Below are 16,407 nucleotides of genomic sequence, written 5' to 3'. Positions count from 1 at the left end.
TAGGGATAAGGAGAAGATCAAAAGGATTTAGAATACATTTAACAAGAACAACAAGAGCTGAAATCTAACAAATATTCCAGATGCCGCCATCGTTTTTGTTCTTCCCTGAGACAAAGACAAGTCATTGGATGGGATTAGTCTAGCCCAGCGAGACATGATAGCAGAGCGTCTGGACTAAACATGTCTGACTCACCAGAAATCTTCACAGCACAGTCAGTGTCTAGATATACACCCTCATTGTCGCGTTGTGTCTGCAAGTGCTATTCACTAAGATATGACTACAGGCAGGGCCTGAGGCTTAGTGGTGTTCAGTATCTCTATACGCCTGGTACTGTATGTGCACACATGTTGCTACGTACTGTAACGGACACCGTTGCGCTTGTTGAACATGACAAGATATGGTAGCTCTCGGAGGGTAAGACAACGGTGCCTTAACGGGCAGATAGCCACATCTAGCAGATCGATACGGTTTCAGCCTCACCATACTGAGTGGAATTGACACACCCTCAGTCAAATACCTGGACACAATCCCACTACCCTGGGGTACTGGAAAACATACTGCAGAGCGCAGACACTGACGTACCAACTGTAGACACTGACCCTCCCCAACCAACAGCCATATCACCAACTGTTATTCATCATGCCAGACCACTTCACTGAAAGATTGTTGATTTTCCAATCGGTTTGTTTTGAAAGTCACACGTCGCATTGAAGAAAATACTGTCGTTAATACACTTATATCTCATTATCCAGATAAAAGACATGGGTGTCCATACTAATAATATTTCATTAACAAACTGCATTTAAGGTTCTTTATCAAAGCCTACCGTACCACTTAAGGGAAAATACCACCCCAAAATCAACATTTACGTGAAAATGGCGCGTTTCTATGTCTTGTAGTAAAAAAAGATAGAGGAAGATAAAATGTTTCCAATGACATCATCAACCAATTAGTAGAACATTTGTAGACAATGCCAAATGAAAATAATAAAATCACACGATTGCACACCAATGATGTCATTGGAAACACTTATCTTCTTCTATCTTTTCTACAAAAACATAAATAAAAATGCGCCATTTTCACATATGTTGATGTTGGGGTGGTGCTGGAGATGATGAATATGAAGTTGAATTTCTTTTTTGAATTTTCCCTTAAGGCGGCAATATGTTACTTTTTGGCCGACCCGACCAAAGTCACATAGAATTGTGAGTTATAGATCTATCTTTCATTCTTGAAAGCAAGTCTAAGAAGCGGTATTTCTATGCTTCCCATTCTTAAGTTTTGCTTTTGCATAGTGCAACTTTAAGGAAGCCTCGGGTCTTCAGCTACTCCTATGACAGCTCAGGTCATGTTACTGGATGAACTGTTAAACATGCTACATAAGTTAAACGTTATCAGTCTTACAAGGTAGTGAAAAGCATATTAAGTACCACTCACAGGCTCGGCACTGCAGAACCAAAGGACAACGGTGTGTGCTGATTCACTGTGACTGCAAACTGAACCCGCAGGCTTTTGTATTCTCAGGTGGGTACGTCCGCCATGTTGCTATTGTGTTATGGAAACACGTTGCCGTGGCAACCATAGGGTGTGTGTGTGTGTGCCTGGAGACTAGCGGAACGTTGACCCCTGTCATTCCATGTCGTTCATCAATAAAGCTACTATACGAGGGCTATCCTGATTTATACGGGACACTCCTGTTCACAGTTTATGTGAGGTCAATTGCAATCAGCCTACACAATGCACCAGTCACGACTCAGGCTAAGACAAACTATTTCAACTGCATTGTGTGATGCCAAAGATAAACACAGTGATCACAAACTCACAATGGTGAAAGGGCGAAAGTCCTACCTCCTTGACCCAAAGCACTCTCCTTGATTCACTGCAGGAAAAAGGAGTGTTTCAAAAGTGGTTATCTAATAGGTCCTCCTGAGTGAGTCACTCTCAGCACTTGATTGATAATTGACCATTAACCAATAGACACATGACTATTACTCCACTGTTCTATAAAATAACCAGAAGTGAATGAGCAAGTAAAAAAATATCTATAAATGTCATTCGATAAGAAAAAAGGTATACCCAAACGCACTTCAGCCCAGCTTAAATGAAAAAGGGAGTCAGGTGCTCGACTGAGGGACTTGAAATTCCAAAAAACAATCCTTACCACAGGACACTTCAATGGGTGACTATGCAGGAAAAGAAAGAAAACCAAAAAAATAAAAAATTTAAAGGACACAAACAGCCTCCCGTTTCGGCGTGAAACACCTTCATTAGAGTCTTGAAGGCGTTTTACGCCGAAACGGGAGCCTGTTTGTGTACCGTATATAAATATTTCAGATCTATGCAGAAACCTAGTGCTCCTTTTTCTTTGTTCTCCTGGATAGTCAACCGTTGAAGTGTCCTGGGGTAAGGAATATTTTTGGGTCATTCTATAGGAGTTATCAACAAGGTATAGGCCTACTGAGATTTCATCCCCACATTTTGTGAATGGGTTCGCTGACCAATAGGGTGGGAGGGAACGGCTGATGTGTTAGATTAGTGGGCGTGTCCACTCTTGGTCACAAATGTGGACCACTGGAGAGACACAGAAAACGTTACAGCAAAAAAAAAACAACAACGTAATTTTAAATCTAAATGTATTCCCATAGATGATGATTAGAGAAAGCTCAAACTGTAATTTAGAGTGCACTAAAGGCTCACAGTGGAAGCCACAAGCCTTCTTTCAATTTAAATTGACACTGACAGTTGGTATGTATCTCAGCATCATGAAGGGGCTCATTATTTCACAGACTAGCCAATCAGGCCCTGACTTGAACCTCTGAAGAGACTTGTCTGTGCATGGATATGAAAATGGTCCAAACCTGTAACTACAGTTGTAAAACTTTTCCTTTCACAGGAAAAAAAAAACAACACCCAGAATTGTAACTCTCTCCCTTATGCAATCACGAACCATAGTATCAGGGGCAAACTTTCCATATGAACCTATTTGACACACTGTCTAGGTGAACACTGTCATACATAAAACCAAACTCCTCAAAGTCAAACTTTCATGCACTGTAAACACATAGCTTCCTAGGTTAATGCTGTCATACTGGTACCTTTCCTGCCGTCCGTAGACTTGAGCATCCCCTGGTAGTAGCCTTCGTCTGAGGGCACCCTGTCCCTTCCATCCCTGCCACCACTGCTATCTGTCGAGAAGTTCCTGTATCTCTGTTGCTGACCGCTCATGGTGCCACTCAACTCCGAATGAATGAATCAAAAGTCCCCTCTAGCGCGCTCTATGTGACTGCTGTGTCACCACAAGGTTTCTGTCGGTAGCTATAACGTTTCTCTCTTTCCTGCTCTTTTTCCGCTTAAAAATTCCTCGGTGCTCCTTTCACTCGGAGGGAGCATGCAGTCGTGTGGCTAAGTTCCAGTCAGCACTTTCGATCTAGCCTATGATGTATTCCTCTCTCGCTCTACCTCCGTATGAGCTCTTCTCTTCTTTTCTTCCCGTAGATTTTTTCTCCCTCTCCTCTTTTAGCAATAAGTTATGCCTGTGGGGTACAGTGTCTAGGCCTGTCCTTGTGCTGATGTGTACAGAACGATAACTGCCTGTGTGTTTGGAGGACATTGTGGTGGGTAAGGCTCGACCACACCCCTTCCTCTGCCCTGTCATATTGGTGTGGCTGGTGAGAGCAGGAAGGGGGCGGGGACAGAGGAGAGTGAGTGATCAGACAAGGTGTGGTGGCCAGCAGGACGTTGTGCCATAAAAGACACCATCTGCATACACTTTTACTTGTCATCTTGCCTTCGTTTACAGAAGAGTACACAGTACACACCCTGAATCCTTGTACTTCGTTACGGTGGCTATATAAGCAACAACGAAGAATGGCACCGGAATAAATAACACAATATTGTTTTACGGTTTGATATAATTTCATATTGTTTTAGAACACAGTTCAACTTCTAATTACTTTTTATCGCACACACACACACACACACACACACACACAAATGTGATTAATCATTGCCTACTCACGGCATTCCTGAGAGAGCTGTGGGTGTTACTCAGTGTTATGAGGAAAAGGGGGAGGCTGAGGGAAGGGCTACTTTGGCATCTACACACACTGAGAGATCAGCCATGACCCAACCCTCAACAAGACTATACAGTAATATCTATACCCTCATCTAAGGACATGTAGATTCTCGAACTAGACAATTAGTGAAGGAGTATATATTCCTTCTGCTCTGCTGAAGGCCTGGCAGTGTGTGTGTGTGTGTGTGTGTGTGTTTTGTTTTCCCTTTAACTACACCAGCATGAACTAAAGTACACTCATGCACGCTCACAGACCTGATTTCCTCGAACTCAACACTCACATGTAAAGACATTACAGAGACATTCTAGCACAACTCCTCTACAGCCAGCTAGCATTGTTGAACCAGTGATTACGATTATCAGTCCTTTATCAGCCTCTAACCCAGAGATGACCATTCAGATAACTGATAAGACACTATATCAGTGAGGGGTCATCAGTGAGGACTTGTTTTGGTGTCTCATTCCCTCATAATAACATGGGAAGACCCAAAATACACTTAAGACAGACCCAGGTAAGAACAGGGAGTTATACTACAATGTAGGATCAAGGAGCTAGCCAGCTTACTTTGGTAAACAAAAATAAATTACTTGATTTTCTAGTTCATTAAAAAAGTTCAACTTAAATATGTGTTTTTGATTATTGAATCAATTAGACCATACCCATTTCAAGATCTTTCAAAAACATGCATTTTACTTCAAGACAATATTTAGGCTAGTTAGTTGGCGAACTCCTTGAATCTGCTTTGTAGTATACCCCTCAGGGTTCCCATGCCTGTGTATTTTCGGGGCTTCACTAAAGGTCCCTTCACTGTGGTCTGAGCCCCTATAAGAACTGTAGGGTGCTGACACTCAAACCAATGCCACAGGGTGTGACCAACAGGGCCTCTAAGCATTAAGAAGGTATGCATCTCATTTCCACACCCTGTCTGACATGACATTAGGAAGGATGTAAAAAAAAACAATTTTCTTTCCAATGTGAGGTGATTCATTGCATCTTGTTTGAACATGAAGCAGTTGATGTGTCAAAATGTGTGTGTGTGTGTTTGTTTTATTTGACACTAAGTTCACAAAATTTGAAAATTGTGAAGAGGCACACCTCAAATAATAGCTTTGTATACTTCCACACGTTTAGGCAAGAACAGGAATTAAGGAGCGCAAGCAAATACCATAATACTGTACAGTCCAAGACATACAAGGGAAGAGAACAGTAATAACAACACACACATAATCACACTTCGACAGTGCTGGAGGCTAAACATAAAAACATTGAGGATTCATATGGTCACCTCTCACAGGAGAGTTTGGATAGTGTAGCCTGGGAAAGAAAGGATTAACAGATGATGTCATTGATTTCTATGTGCTTAGCAGACCACAACACGTTGACTGCTACTGATACCTTGAAACAGGTTGGAAGTTTTATGAAACAGAGTGAGTTGATGGAATCAAATGTCAATGTGCACGGGGTTGAAAGAAAGCTAGAAAAGAGGTGAAGTGAAAGGGATTTGATCGTGGACCACGGCTTATAGAGCTAGGAGGATGCTGACAGAGCACGGCGATGTGATGAGCTGTTGGAATGTGTCTGCGATCTCCTCTCTCCTCTCTCTGCGATCTCCTAACCTAAATATCCTAACCCACCACCCCAAGCAAACACACACACCCCCCCCACCCCCCACACCCCCACACACACACACACAGCGAGGATTGGTAGGCCTGCAAGAGGCTGATACAGTATGTGACAAATCTGGCCATACAGATCAAAATTACGCCATCTGCCATATCACATAAAAAATGTGTTGTATAAGCATGAAATATAAAGGTAAATCTTGGGTGCAGCTTATTGTATAGAACTTGATAGCTTGTCACTGGATCGTAAATAGCTCGACATACTGGACCGTACAGTATTTTATACCTGAAGGTCAACACTGCTATGCGTGGCAAAGGGCTTTCCCCTCACAGGTGTGAACACCAATGTTAGGCATTTCTCTTCAGCAGTGTGACATAATGATACGAACAGCTCCGGTGGGATGTTTACCCTAGGTACAGATCTATGATCAGCTTCCCCTGCCCCATTCTGAACCCTAACCATTCATGGGGGAAATGCAAAACTGACCCAAGACCAGTGTCTAAGGGGCAACTTCACCCTTCTCCATACAGTGCATTCGGAAAGTATTCAGACCCCTTGACTTTTTCCACATTTTGTAACGTTACAGCCTTATTCTAAAATTGATTAAACCGTTTTTTATTTCCCCTCATCAATCTACACACAATACCCCATATAATGACATAGAAAAACTGGTTTTTAGAAAAGTTGCCAATGTATAAAAATTAAAATATCACATTTACAAAAGTATTCAGACCCTTTACTCAGTACTTTGTTGAAGCACCTTTGGCAGCGATTACAGCCTCAAGTCTTCATGGGTATGACGCTACAAGTTTGGCACACCTGTATTTGGGGAGTTTCTCCAATTCATCTCTGCAGATCCTCTCAAGTTCCGTCAGGTTGGATTGGGAGTGTTGCTGCACAGCTATTTTCAGGTCTGTCCGGAGATGTTAGATCGGGTTCAAGTCCAGTTTCTGGCTGGGCCACTCAAGGAGATTCAGACACTTCTCCTGAAGCCACTCCTATGTTGTCTTGGCTGTATGCTTAGGGTCGTTCTCCTGTTTTAAGGTGACCCTTCGCCCCAGTCTGAGGTCCTGAGCGCTCTGGAGCAGGATCTCATCAAAGATCTCTCTGTACTTTGCTCTGTTCATCTTTGCCTCCGGCCTGACTAGTCTCCCAGTCCCTGCCGCTGAAAAACATCCCCACAGCATGATGCTGCCACCACCATGCTTCGCCGTAGGGATGGTGCCAGTTTACCTCCAGACATGACACTTGGCATTCAGGCCAAAGAGTTCAATCTTGGTTTCATCAGACCAGAGCATCTTGTTTCTCATGGTCTGAGAGTATTTAGGTGCCTTTTGGCAAACTCGAAGTAGGCTGTCATGTGCCCATCTCCACAGAGGAACTCTAGAGCTCTATCAGAGTGACCATTGGGTTCATGGTCACCTCCCTGACCAAGGCCCTTCTCTCCCGATTGCTCAGTTTGGCCAGGCGGCAAGCTCTAGGAAGAGTCTTTGTGGTTCCAAACTTCTTCCATTTAAGAATGATGGAGACCACTGTGTTCTTCGGGACCTTCAATGATGAAGAAATGCTTTGGTACCCTTCCACAGATTTGTGCCCCGCCACAATCCTATCTTGGAGCTCTATGGACAATGCCTTCGACCTCATGGCTTGGTTTTTGCTCTGACGTGCACTGTCAACTGTGGGACCTTATATAGACAGTTGTTTGCCTTTCCAAATCATGTCCAATCAATTGAATTTACCACAGGTGGACTCCAATCAAGTTGTAGAAACATCTCAAGAATGATCAATGGAAACAGGATGCACCTGAGCTCAATTTCGAGTCTCATAGCAAAGGGTCTGAAAACTTACAGTATGTATATAAGGTATTTCTGTTTTTTATCTTTAATAAATTGCAAAGATTTCTAAAAACCTGTTTTCGCTTTATCATTATGGGTTATTGTGTGTAGATTGCTGACACATTTTTTATTTAATTCATTTTAGAATAAGGCTAACGTAGCAAAAAGTGGAAAAGGTCAAGGGGTCTGAATATTTTCCCAAGGCACTGTACCAACACCAGGGTGTTAGGTACTTCACACATAACAATACCAAGCCCAGGGGGGCATAACAATGGGAAATGTGGAATGTCACAGGAAGGCCCAAACTCAAAAGAGCAGCCAACGTCAGAGATACTGTGGAAAATCTTACCCATGAAACTGTTTTCGCCAAAGACGCTGCAAAGAAAGGATGTATCATTAAGGTCTACACATGCTTATAACCCTGCTCCCTCATTTGCCCTCATCTAAACCAGATGCAACGTTTGGCCTTTTAAGAACATAAAGACTGTTGAAAACATGAAGAGATTTTTTTTCTCTCTCTCTAAATGACATGCTTGAGGTTCTCTCATTGCTACATAGAACGGGGCAGATTAAAGTATGAGAGTGTCTTGGGGTTCTCCTCATGTGTTCCCACACTGACTGTGCGTCATATGTGGACACCCTTAGCGGATTTGCCAACAACCAGATGCATCCGCTTTTCAGGGATACAGCTATTCAACCAAGCCAGAAGTGGGAACTCAGCTCACGCGTTTCTTTGTGGATGATGTGAATGGATCATTCTGGTGGAGGGAAGAGGGGGAAAACCCCTGGATCAACCCCTCTAATTTGTATGCCCAATGTTTAATTTCAAGGCTCATGCATATTCAAAGAACTTAGAGACTCTACAAAGCCGAACTTTGTCAGATGTTTGTCAGATGTCAGAATGAGTCAGCATCCCACACTATCAGTTGTGTATTCATCTCCAAACTAAATAGAAAATAACATACCGCCTATATATCTGTAGAAAGTCCCAGATGAAAACACCAAACACGTCTATATATCACTGCGAATCCTCTGCACAGTTCCCAAAATACTACGTCCTTGTTTCTGAAAGATCTGTCAAATTGGGTTGACGGAAATTGTGATTTTTCTCCAAAATCAACAGTGGTAGTTGTTTTCCATTTCAAATAGAAAACAACTAGGTTCCATTTCAAATTGCTTCTCATTGTACTCATGTAACAATCGTCTGGAAGAGGGGACCAAGATGCAGCGTGGTAAGTGGTCATAATGATTTTTAATGATACACTTCAAAAAACAAACAGGGAAAATGAAAGACAACAGTTCTGTCGGTGCAAACCACACAACAGAAACAATTACCCACAAAACCCCAATGGAAAAACAGGCACTATTGTGTGACTCCCAATCAGCAACAACACTCTACAGCTGTGCCTGATTGGAAGCCACACGGCCAAAATCAATGAAACAAACCAACATAGAAAAATGCACATAGAACGCCCACCCAATGTAACACCCTGGTCTAACCAAAATAAAGAACAAAAAACCCCTCTCTATGGCCAGGGCGTTACAACTCAATCCTACTCACTCAACTCACTCCACTATCTCAACTCAGCAGAGATTAGCATCACAGCAATAATAAACCAAGATTGTGTTCATGAGCCACAAAACGGACTGAAACATGGAGTGACCTCCTAAACTTGTCCAATAAGAAAGGTTTGTTCCCGTTTTCCATTGCAAAACCTCCGGAGAGGTAGGCCTACTTCTGCAGAGATAGAAAAGTGTCCCCCGCAGACATTCTAACCCAGAGTTCAAGGGGAGAGGAATGGAGAACCATCCGAAGTAAACAGAAGATAACATCAGATAATCACAACACTATTCACGCCCTATCTGTTTAAACTCTTTCACAACTGTAAAAGGTCACATAAATGCAATGCTATTGCCTGACCCTTCAAAGTTGGAACGTCAAAGCCATTATGCTCTCCATATGAGCATGTGTATATGGCTCATGTCAAGTTCATCTGTAAAAATCATCCGGTCAAGCATTTTGACCCAGAAAATCGGTATTGGAGTCACAGGGAACATGATTCCATTCAGAAAACAGAGATTAAAGCAGAACAGAAATCCGCCATCATGGTTTAGATAGTCATAAGATCATGGAGAGAGGAAAGGTGAGAAGAGGGGAGGATTGGAGGGTAGGGTTAACGCCCTTCATTCCAGAGAAGGGAGCAGCCTCAGCTCTCCCTTAGAGGGACATCCACCTCACTGACTCTCTCCCTCCCATTCTCCTGTCACGCTCCCACAGCCCAATGCAAGTGGGAGCGTGTGCTCGGAATGTTAATAAAATAAAACCAAGAGGAACAAGCGGGATACACCTTGTTCCTGACTGTGTGTGTGTGTGTGTGTGTGTGTGTGTGTGTGTGTGTGTGTGTGTGTGTGTGTGTGTGTGTGTGTGTGTGTGTGTGTGTGTGTGTGTGTGTGTATACACCCAGTTTGGGTCAGCTGTGGTCATCAGCACAGTGTACCTTTGAGATATTCATGAAGTTCAAGAGCCATATTGTCCAGTCTCCAATGCACTTTTTCTGTCTGTATAACAGGACATGAGGGGATTTCTGCCATAGCTATGGAATGACTCACTCACTGTCCGACTTTATCTTCACAGGATGAAACGTCATAGTCAGAATTAGATTAAAAGATGAAGCTGTAAGCCCAATTTAACTCCGACTCAACAAGGAATGGATTACCCCTGACAGCTGAGGTTGAAAATGGCTAATTAGTCTACCGCTCCTGGAGCCATGGTGGAAAGCCCCACATCTGTAAATTAACGCTCACTCTCGTGGACTTTCCTTTAGTAAACTTACACAGAGATTATAGTGTGTCTGTTTAATCAAGGTGTAGGTACAGTACTTTTGCAATACAACACCCAGTCTCCCTCTTTTGGAGATGGTATCATACTACACAAGCCTATGTACTCATTATGTACAATAGTTTTCGACTGAGGGCAACAGACGCTTTATTTAAAGTATGTAAAAATGGAAATTACATATTGCTGTTGAGAATACCTGTCAAAACGTCACTCTCACTTCATTCCCTATCCCCTTCAAAAATTATTATTACTGGTTTTCATATTTGACCAACATTAGCGGAGGGCTGAATTGAGAATTAACTGAACGACAGTACATTTGAATGTGGAAAGAGAGGAACCTGAGAGGGGTTGCTGTGGCAACATCTCCAAACATACGGTAGCGTTTTGCGCCTGTGGCTGGGCTATTTTAGTTATATTACTCATGGCTGTATTTTTAGACTGGGGGCTGTGTCTTCCATGATTGACTAACTTCACAGAGAAAGGAAAACAGTGGTTCTCCTCGGGAGGGAGAAATGAATAGAAAGTTCACAGAGTGATCACTAGATGGTAACAAAGCACAATGAGGACAGGGTGACTTTTGCTGGTCTTGTTATTATGTTGCGATACTTTTTTTGCTGTTGCCATGACCTAACCAGGATAAACTCTGGGCTCCATATAAGTCAGTTTTAATCAAGTTACATAGTAGGAAGAAAAACTCCTGGATCTAGTTATCATGAAAAATGAACAAGTAATAAAAAAACGGAGTGATGAAAACTTGCCAATCCTGCATACATTAGACATTTCAAATCACACAAAACGTAATGTATGAAAAAGCAAATATAATGATGATGCTATTCAGACCCTCTCAGAGTGCATTTATGGAAGGGGACACACAACTAGACTTCATACTACTCAATAAACTGGATGCAGTATATCACAGTGCCATCCGTTTTGTCACCAAAGGCCCATATACTACCCACCACTGCGACCTGTACGCTCTCGTTGGCTGGCCCTCGCATCATACTCGTCGCCAAACCCACTGGCTCCAGGTCATCTACAAGACCCTGCTAGGTAAAGTTCCCCCTTATCTCCGCTCGCTGGTCACCATAGCAGCACCCACCTGTAGCACGCGCTCCAGCAGGTGTATCTCTCTCTGGTCACCCCCAAAGCCAATTCCTCCTTCGGCCGCCTCTCCTTCCAGTTCTCTGCTGTCAATGACTGGAACGAACTACAAAAATCTCTAAAACTGGAAACACTTATCTCCCTCACTAGCTTTAAGCACCAGCTGTCAGAGCAGCTCACAGATTACTGCACCTGTACATAGCCCATCTATAATTTAGCCCATACAACTACCGCTTCCCCTACTGTATTTATTTATTTTGCTCCTTTGCACCCCATTATATATATTTCTACTTTGCACTTTCTTCCACTGCAAATCTACCATTCCAGTGTTTTACTTGCTATATTGTATTTACCTCGCCACCATGGCCTTTTTTGCCTTCACCTCCCTTATCTCTCCTCATTTGCTCACTTTGTATATAGACTTATTTTTCTACTATATTATTGACTGTATGTTTGTTTTACTCCATGTGTAACTCTGGTTTGTTGTATGTGTCAAACTGCTTTGCTTTATCTTGGCCAGGTCGCAATTGTAAATGAGAACTTGTTCTCAACTTGCCTACCTGGTTAAATAAAGGTGAAATAAAAAAAATAAAAAAATACCCACTGAATACTCTAAAACTGGGTTATAGATAGTTACAAGCAACTGGAAGTGTTACTTAAGACACTACTCGTCATCAGTGTCTCTAAAATAGTAATAGTTATAATAGCTGAATGACACACTTGATCCTAACTGTCAGGACATTGCTTAATCCAGTCAGGGTGAGTCATCCACAGAGCACTATCCATACCCAATAAAACCCCTCCCCTCCCACAGTCACTCTGCAGATTATCCAGCTGCCATGTCACACCCAGAGTGCAATAAAAACCTGTAAACTGTGTTACAGAGGAATAAGTGCATTATTATTTAAAACTTAGCATATACTTGAGTAGTTATTCATTACTATAGCCTAATACTAAACTGTTAACAGTTTTACCTGTAGGCAGTTCCCATGCATAGAGAACAAATAGCTGGGAGTCTAATTCATGTGTATATTCATGTGGGATTGTCAAGAAGACCACCCCATTGGAAAGGCTTGCCAAAGCCCATGATGGTAGTCATTTGTGATTTGCGTGAGAGCTGGGGAGTAAGAGCTCCTTCAGTGTTCTACTGTAAACACATATGGAAGCGAGTTGGACATGAGACAGCTGGAGGCAATCAGCAAAACATCCGACATTATATAAACGGAATCCAGGACTAGTTTAACTGTAACACTAAAAAGAGACAGATAATCAAGACTCTTACGCTTTCTCCCCCATTCACAAATCTCACATGCTACTAATATGTATAATGTATTTATTTGAGAATTATACCATACATTCTGAAAACATTCAGTTGCCTAAGATTTAAATGGTCATTAATTGAAAGGACATTTTCATTTTCACTTGGAAATGGAAACCATTAAGTGAAAATAATACTATATTAATTATCATGGTGTAGGGCCCTGTGTTTTGCTCAATCGTGTTACATGCCTGAGGATGGTGGTCCAGCACCATCCTCAGACAATTGTTTACATTTTTGGTGTAATTCTCAATTCTGGATTAGGTTTAAAATATAGGAACAAATCTTAAACTTCAATTATTCAATTATAAACTTCAATTATTACCTGTAACTACAATTGTATTACATGTGATCATATTTACTACTGTAGGACTATAACCAGTGTTAGGAACGCCTACTTTGTTTAACCCTTCCCCATGTCAGTATTTATACTTCTGCCACTCACCTACACAACACATTTTGCTGTACAAATATTTGCTTCTTTTTGCATAGCTCATCTCGTGCAGGTGATATTCCCGTTCATGATCAATTCCCAGATGAAAAGATGACATCGCTCCAGTTGGAACTTCGGGGCTACCCTGCGTCGCCATAACTTCAACAGGTGAAAAGCGACATGATTTCTCAAGATCCGCTCACCGACAATCCGGAGCGCAAGAATGCAAACAGACTCGCTTTCAGAGCGAACTGGCCATGGTGCAACAGTCAAAGGAGAGAAAAAATGTTTTCTAATGGATGGGTGAATGTTTCACTTTCAAGACAGCCCTGCCCATCTCATTTGGGTCCTTCTTTTTCCCAAAAGTATATGGACTTGTACTCTGTTCCATATCAATAGACATATACAGTATATACAGTGAGGGAAAAAAGTATTTGATCCCCTGCTGATTTTGTACGTTTGCCCACTGACAAAGAAATGATCAGTCTATAATTTTAATGGTAGGTTTATTTGAACAGTGAGAGACAGAATAACAACAAAAAAATCCAGAAAAACACATGTCAAAAATGTTAGAAATTGATTAGATTTTAATGTGTCTGGGGGTGATTAAGGCCATCTATTGTATTACATGAACATGTGTACATGTCTAGACAATAGTGACCCATCCACAGCTAGATGTGGCTGGGAGGTAGTTATTGCATTTTCTTTCACATGACCCATCAATTTATACAAGTGTGTCCAGGTAAGCATCATCTAATAATTAGAAAATATTTATTCATTATTTTTATCCGGACACTTTATTTTTTATATTGCTGCTATGCAAATATGCAAGTAACCATTTCAATGTACCGTTTACACCTTCTATATCCTGTGCATGTGACAAATAAACTTAGATTTTATTTGATATAGTGTGTGTTTACCAGAGACTAACAACATGACCTGCACCAAAGTCAGATTAAGATATAGGCCAAGGACTAGATAAAGTGTATTTTTACCTGGAGTTTTTCCTTATTGTAAGCTACTATACTTTCATCACTTTTAATCTTGGAAACTTTGGTTGTTTAACCTTACTCACTCTGTTTAGCACATGCCCTCATGTGAATCCTTAAAGAGATGGGTGGGGCTAAGGCTTAAGAGGGTGTGAACTATGCTGAATAGGTATAGACAAAGAAGAGCTCTCCAGTAGCAGTATCAAAACATTCAAGGGAAATTTTCTTAAAAGTGGGATTACAAGTTTATCAACTTTCAAAGTAGAATTACTTCCCCATTGTTCCCCAACTGCAGTATATTATATACCATTTTGTAGCTCTGAGTTTCTACTTTAAAAAAACACATTTTCAAATGTTGCATCATAAGACCGAATCGAGGTGATCGGTCACATATCCAAATTGAATTCTAAATTCCTAATTCTCTGATCCTAACAACCAATTAATTTCCCGTAGTACAAACAAAAAACTAAGAGATCTTCTGAGCGGCAGGTAGGCTAGCGGTTAAGAGCATTGGGCCAGGATCAAAAAGGTCGCTGGTTTGAATCCCCGAGCCGACTAGGTGGAAATAAGAGTGTCTGCTTAAAATGTAAATGGTAATACTAAACATCCCCATTGTGTCATGAATAACCAGACAACAACTGATAACATTGTTACATCTATTCAGCAAGTAATCCGATATTTGTTAAAAAGGCTATGGCTTTATTATTCACACAGATGAAGAGGTGTGTGTGTGCGTGTGTGTCTAAATGGCAGCAGTTAAGTGGGTGTTTGAGTGTGAATGTACTGTACAATCGGAATTCATCAGGTCTTTCTTCTCAACCAGATCAGCCAAGGTAAGGATGAGAAAGACGCGGATATCACATTGTCAAGAGAGAAGACTAATTTGTATTTGATTTGCATCAGGCTTTACAGAGAGGGGGCTTTGAACATCATAGGCACACAGTAATGATGATGATAACCTAAGGGGTGAAGTGAAGGGCTGTTAGAATAAGTCAGTTTAAATACAAATCCCATTTAATCCCACACCCATGATCGTGTGATCGTTTTTTTGAAAATAATAATTGGCAAATATTAAACAATCCAGGTGTGCAAATCTCTTAGAGACTTACCCAGAATTACTCACAGCTGTAATCGCTGCCAAAGACGAGTCTAACATATATTGACTCAGGGGTGTGAACACTTATGTAAATGAGATATGTCTGTATTTCATTTTCAATACATTTGTAAATGTATTGTCATTATGGAGTATTGCGTGTAGATGTGTATATCATTTTCCTTGTTTCAGGTCATCATACACAAATTGTACATACATTTTAATTCCAAAATAACATAACCAACAAACACCAAAACAAAAGCATATAAAAGCAATAACAATTATACATTCCCTTTCAGTTCTCTGCTCTTAATTTTTCATTACTTTAATATTTTTTCTCATAAATTTCAATAACATTATTATTTGGTATTTTCCTTACATACCTTAAATCATTTGACTGTCGCAAAATGTGTGGCTGTAGTGTGTAAAATACCCCTAAAAGAGTATAGAGGCCTATTCAACAATATATTTATTGTACTGTATACAAGAAAGAGACCAGGTCCAGTTGGCCAATAAATGCATATACTTTTTATATTGACACTTCTTAGGGTATCTGCAAGATTAGGAGGAAGGGATAGTAAAAAGGGATCGCATATTGCATAGAAATCGCCTTCCTTGTTCCTAAATATAGCACTAATTATCTCCATTGGTAACACAAGATCTCACAGTACCACTGATTTATTGTTATTCATCCGGTTAAGGAAAACGCATTTGCAGGCCACAAAGAGTAATTTCTTAAGATTGAGCTGTGCTAAGGTAAGTGAGGGCCTGTTCACGACGACAACTGGTGGAAATAGCCATTGGTTCATCCATTATTATAAGACATATGAACATGCCCTCCAACTACGTTTTGACATTTTTCCAGAAAGTTGTAATTAAAGTCCAAAACAGACGGCCATGAGTGCCTTTTCCTTCTTATACTTACAACAGGTGTCAGAGAATTCTTCATTCATTTATTACATATGATGGGAGTCCAATGAACAGACTTGCATAATCTTATATTGGATCTCTTGCACCTTGTTGCAGGTGAACAGTTGTCTTGTGTGTTAAGGTCTTTCAGCTTTCATCAGGAGATTGTCCACTGGGGATAACCAGTACT

The 16,407-nt window shown here is 41.1% G+C and overlaps 1 protein-coding gene across 18 annotated transcripts in view; it reads right to left on the bottom strand.

Annotated features, from left to right (window-relative positions):
• The window catches only part of LOC115176026 (plectin), a 188,675-nt gene that overhangs the window by 50,727 nt on the left and 121,541 nt on the right, over positions 1 to 16,407 (bottom strand). For 2 of the 18 annotated variants that reach the window (XM_029735823.1, XM_029735840.1), the window contains exon 1: positions 13,239 to 13,424. The exons of 12 other annotated variants lie outside the window; for them this stretch is intronic. In XM_029735823.1, the coding sequence (XP_029591683.1) occupies positions 13,239 to 13,383 (145 nt within the window). In that variant the 5' untranslated portion in view covers positions 13,384 to 13,424. Of the gene's footprint in view, positions 1 to 3,096; positions 3,764 to 13,238; positions 13,425 to 16,407 lie in introns of those variants that run through there. 4 more of the 18 variants (XM_029735849.1, XM_029735858.1, XM_029735833.1 and 1 more) reach the window with 3 other exon arrangements.

Source organism: Salmo trutta, chromosome 3, assembly GCF_901001165.1.
Source record: "Salmo trutta chromosome 3, fSalTru1.1, whole genome shotgun sequence".
Lineage (NCBI taxonomy): Eukaryota > Metazoa > Chordata > Actinopteri > Salmoniformes > Salmonidae > Salmo > Salmo trutta.
Note: the sequence above shows the minus strand (reverse complement) of the source record. Positions and strands in the feature narration are given on the sequence as shown.